General features: G+C 39.4%; 1 protein-coding gene across 1 annotated transcript in view; it reads left to right on the forward strand.

The window, feature by feature from the left end:
* The window catches only part of CAPN10 (calpain 10), a 7683-nt gene extending 2438 nt beyond the window's left edge, over positions 1 to 5245 (forward strand). The window contains exons 4-8 of the mRNA XM_010193822.1: positions 956 to 1173; positions 1701 to 1842; positions 3357 to 3523; positions 4232 to 4515; positions 5011 to 5245. Of these exons, the coding sequence (XP_010192124.1) occupies positions 956 to 1173; positions 1701 to 1842; positions 3357 to 3523; positions 4232 to 4515; positions 5011 to 5217 (1018 nt within the window). The 3' untranslated portion in view covers positions 5218 to 5245. The remainder of the gene's footprint in view (positions 1 to 955; positions 1174 to 1700; positions 1843 to 3356; positions 3524 to 4231; positions 4516 to 5010) is intronic.
* Positions 5246 to 5458: the final 213 nt, after the last annotated feature.

Here is a 5458-nt window from a genome sequence, read left to right on the forward strand (position 1 = left end):
TATTTTACTAATACAGTATCTGAGGGCAGCTGAGGCTCAGTGACAAGCCGAAAGCATGTAAATATTTTCATGGAAAGCAACAATGTTGTGTACGTTTATTCTAGTTGAGGCTCTGGTTGTATGGGTTTCACAGTTCTTTTGCTTTATTTGATAGTTGTTTCTTCTCAAAAGCATAAACTATATTGTTAATATGTTTGAAAATGCAGTTATTTTATGTATTATGACACGTCCATCGAAATGCTGTCCAGATGGACAAAACAATTTGGAGTCAAAGTGCCCTGGTAAGCTAGACATCAAACATCCAAAAGAACTTGGACGAAGGGTTGTGTGGTTGCCAGCAGAGGGCAGAGAAAGACCAAGTATGAAGTAATTTATTCAGCTGCAGATACATTGAGCAGAAGTTGTGATGCAGCAGTGGTGTGTTAAAGCTTCTCTGTAGGTTTGAAAGGTGCTATTCTTTGTTTCTGTAGAGTCTTCCTATTCTATCTTTTCTATTATAGCCTTGATTTCTTTTGTGATCTTTTGCATCTGCTGCATCACATCGGACAGTCTTGATAAATTGTTGAAGTGCTGCTCTGATGCAGAGTGAACAAAGAATAGTTGACAGCTGGAAATGTTATTTATTTATACAGGATGCAGTTAGTGTATCGTGAAAGATGATGTAGTGCGTGGATAATGTGGTACAAATGACTAGTACTAGGCTAGAGTGGTTTCTGTATAGGGTGGAATGAGTTGTTATAAACTTCCCATTGAACAAGGGAATGTTTGATGATTTATGTATTCCTTAGATGTTGTATTCTGTATAAATGAAATAGTATGTGCTTCCTCTTGCCTACGTGGGGATATAGGTAGGGTACAGTTGTGATTGTGATGTAGGGTGGAGTTGCAAGTACGTAAGAACCGTGTTTCTTTAGTTCTGCTCTGGTAGAAACCTTTTCTTGCTTTTTCTTTTTAGAGTGCATGGATCTTACGAACAGTTGTGGGCAGGACAAGTGGCAGATGCTTTGGTTGATCTGACTGGAGGAATTGCTGAAAGATGGACCTTGAAAAGCCCTGGGAGAAACACGGAGAAAGAGAAGACTGGCATGGTTTTGGAGAAAGCAGTGTTCAGGAGATTAATGAATCTGAAGGAACAGTGTGTAATAAGCTGCTCGGTTCTCAATTCCAGACAAGGTAACAGTCAAGTTCTAGTACTTCTTAAAGTAAAAGTCACAGTTTAACAGGGTTCAGAGCGCAAGGCAGTCTGCAAATGGTTCTAGAGCCATGCGAGTTTCACGGTGCAATTTTACGTAATGTTGGATAAATAAAGATTTAAGGATGTTGTTGAGTTCAGGGTGGAGGGTGTTTTTGAGTAGTGCTTTTTATGTTAAGTGCTAATGTGGTCAGTTCTCAAAAGTTAACAAATGCCCCTCACCCAAAAACAATCTTAAAAACCTTAATGAATTTCAGCACCAAGAATTTGTAGCTTTTTGAGATCACGTGGTGAGTTAATATGCTTTAAAATTTGTGTTTATTTTATTTCTTTATAATCACAACTAAAATGAACTGTTTGGGGTTTTTATGCTGTTTTTGTACCAATTTAAAAACAGCTTCCTCTTAGTTCAAAATTGCCTTCTTTCACAGGATCGTTTAATGTAATTGTAAAATACAGAGCAGGTTCCTTTTGATTACTTTCAAATGTTTTTTTGGTTTCTATTCAGGTGCAAGTGACCTAGGAGAATTTCATGCCTTTATTGTGATAGACGTGTTGAATCTGTCTGAAGTGTCAGGGAAGGAAATCTTCCTACTGCGAATACGAAATCCTTGGGGAAGGCGGTGCTGGAGAGGTCCCTGGTGTGAGGGGTGAGTAGGTTTCTTTTCATTTGGAGAATAATTTGTGGAAGTTCTGAAGCACAAAATATATCTATGTATTGCAAAGGTGAATATTTCTGATAGGCCCTAGCGGAGGAGAGGGGCTTCAGTTCGCCTGCAGTCCTTTAGAGACTTCAGTAGTTCACACAGCTCGTTGGTTCTGGGCAAGTAATTTTGATCTATTAATTCTGGTAATCTAGATTATTTTAATAACAAGGGTTTTTTGTTTATTAAAGTGTTGTATCTTTTCATGAGATAAACTTAAGATGTTGGTTTATTTTCTGTCTCCGATTTTTGTGGGGTTTTTTTGTTCTGCAGTTGATCTAAGTATCTGTGTTTATGTTCGTGACTTCCTTAGAAGTCACTTGGCTTTCCTCAGCTGTTCTCATTCAATCCTGTCTCAGTTGCAGAGGAGGATGTATAGAACAGTCTAGCAGAAGGAAGGACAGATGTCTGTGTTTTCTGTGTGTGTGCTCTCCTTTCCGTGGAGTCATATGAGTAAGAGAAGCTGAAATCGAGTAGATATAAAGAAGAGATCTGTTTTAAAGGAAATGCAAAAATGTTTAGCAGTTTGTATAGCAAAGTAGGAAGAATGACAGGGCAGACCCTGCTCGCTTATTTTGAGAAGTGTTAGCATGTTTAGACTGCACAAAAGAACATGCAATTCTTCAAGCAAGGAGCAAGCTTTCAGCATTAAATTACAGTAACGGTATGATCGTGTTAATAAACCTTTTGGGAGAACGTTTGGGTTTGGGTTTGGTTTTTTTCCCCCCACCCTGAGTTAGAAAGATGGCTTGAGCACATTAACTGAGACTTAACTTGATGTTTTTTGCTTTTGGCAGAGTTGTGGTTATACACTTGGTCTCTTGTAGTTTCTTTGCCAGACAATAAATCGCCATGTAGTTACAAGATGGCATTTCACTGAGTGGCCTTAGAGCCCTGTTTTATTCAAGTGCAGAACTGTTCTTTTTTGTTAGTACTTTGAACATTTTTGATTGTTTCACTAGCTTTTAGTGGGCCCTAATTACTGAGGTGTTTAAATTCTTGGCTTATCGTGACTTAGCTAGCAAATTAATGGGGCTAATCAGCTACTCATACACAAAGTGTTAATTTATGTTCTCTATACAGCATTAACGTTCTTTCAGAACAGTCACTGTGCAGCTTGTTTTACTTTTTTGTCGCTATTTTTAAGGGTTGTTAAAAATCTCCCCCATTTTTGACTGTACTGTCAGCTGTAAGCAAAGTAACCATTTCACCTAGAGGAATGCTGCTGTATCCCGTCTGGTGTTAGGTTGTTTCTAAGTTTTCTTTGATATGCTGTGAGCCATACTTTCTATCATCCCTCTCATTGACACTGCCTATACAGGAAATATTCAGTGCAAGTATTTGACAATAAAATGAAGAAACCTCCTCTTATTGTCCTGGTCCATAGACTATCCGATAGAACGTTGTTATGGAACTTTATTGGGTAAAGAACTAAACGTTAACTTTTGTCTTACGTGCAGTGGTGAAGGATGGAGCCAGCTGGATCCAGCAGTGGCCTCAGAACTGCTCTCACAGATCCAAGAGGGAGAATTCTGGGTTGATGAAGAGGAATTTTTCAGGGAGTTTGATGAGATTACCATGGGCTTTCCAATCAATGAGGAAGGACATCTCCAGAGCCTCTATACAGGTGTGGTATGAGAACTTCTTTCTCATAGTTGTGGAGTTGTGGAGTCTCCTTCTCTGGAGACATTCAAACCCCGCCTGGACGCCTTCCTGTGTAACCTCATCTGGGTGTTCCTGCTCCGGCAGGGGGATTGGACTGGATGAGCTTTTGAGGATCTAATGTTCTGTGATTCTGTGATACAAATAATGTTATGTCAGTAGGAAAGACTGATTTGAAATGCAAATGGATCCAAGTAGACTTTTATTTCTCTTTCTCAGTCTTTCTTTCTCCTTTAGATCCATAGGCCTTTTCTGTCTCTCTTTAGAGGAGCCTTTGGTATTTCCCTGAGGTCTAGTTACTTGCTAGTTTGTTGAGAGATCAGGGTTCTCTATCTAGAAGGCTGCTGTTCTGGACAGTCTTGTGTGTTTCATGGGTTTGTTTGGTGTTTTGGGTTTTTGTGTTTTGTTTTGTTTTTTTTTTAACTGGGAGATAAACTTCAGATTTCTAGAAAGAGTTTCTTGTTGTAAAAATGTCATCAATCTGCCACTGCCAGTTGTGATATTCGTTCTCATGCCTCTCAAAATGTTGGTCATGAGTATCTGCTTGGAGAAAGTGTCAGTGCTATGACAGCATCTTTTCTTGGGCTGGCGTCTCTGTGCCATGTATCTGTTGTATGAAATTAATTAGCCTCTGATGTCTGAAATCCACACCGTGTTTTTGTTATTTTGTTAGAGAACGTGCTGTGTCACTCGCAGAATCTTTTTGGATCCTGGGTGAGAGGCCAGTCTGCAGGTGGCTGCCGTAACAACAGCAGCTTCCCTACCAACCCGAAGTTCTGGCTGAGAGTCTGTGAAAAGAGTGAGGTGTGCATTGCTCTGCTGCAGAAACACAGGAAATACAGTGCTGACTGGGCCGGGAGAATTCAAAATCTATCTCACTTAGCAGAGGAAAATCTGTCTTTGACTGAAGGCATTCAGGGGAAGAATTATCAGGCTGTGGGATTGCATGTCTGGAAGGTAATAACAGAAGTGACTGCCATTTTTCTTTTTGCAAATAGAAGTTTTAAAGCATTACTGAAACTTCTGAGCAAAATGATTCATTTCCTACAGCAGTGAAATGATTCAAGCGTTCACACACTTGGCATCTCTGATTTACGTTAGAATGATCCTGTTTATCTCACAGTGTAGTTACTGTCTGTACAAACTATTAGTGCACTGGTACTTTCTTCTTATTGTTGGTGCCAAGTTACAGAAATCTTAGGGCTGTTCCAAACCAGTGCATGACATTTCAGGCTGGTTATTTGATGACTATTCCTGAATTTACTCCTCCTGAATATTAACTCTTCCTATTCCTCTTTGATGATCAGCTTATCTGCTGATATGTTCCTCATTTACTCTTGTAAATGTATGCATGTTTATAAAAATGTTTTAAACAACATTTGTTCATTTTAAGTTTTGTTAAATAACCACATTCTTCCTAAAATGCCATGCATCATTATGCGTCTATTCTAGGTGGAGAAGAAACGATTTAACCTTCCAAAGACCCTCTCTACTCCTCCAGTTGTAGGTACCGTCTGCCACTCCTATGACAGAGAAGTGCATATATGCTGTGACCTTTCACCTGGGTTTTATCTTGTTGTTCCGAGCACTTTTCTGAAAGATGCAGTAGGGAATTTCTTGCTTCGCGTGTTTTCGACGGGAAGGATCTCTCTCAGGTAGGTTTAAAACAAAACAGAAAATGTCTTACAGTCATTGTCATAAACAGATATATGAAGTATAGCCCTAAGTATAAATGTTCAAAACATTTTGAAGGGTTGTGCAGCGTACCAAGTAGCAGCATTGTTTTGTCTTTGGATTCATGTAAGCAGTGTTCTGCCTCCTTGGTTTTTTTTCTGAAGCTGCTACTACCTCTTGTTAAAACATCAGTCAGAAGTAGTCAGATCTTGACTCTGAACTGCAG

The sequence above is a fragment of the Mesitornis unicolor genome, unplaced genomic scaffold (genome assembly GCF_000695765.1).
Source record: "Mesitornis unicolor isolate BGI_N332 unplaced genomic scaffold, ASM69576v1 scaffold10201, whole genome shotgun sequence".
Taxonomy (NCBI): Eukaryota; Metazoa; Chordata; class Aves; order Mesitornithiformes; family Mesitornithidae; genus Mesitornis; species Mesitornis unicolor.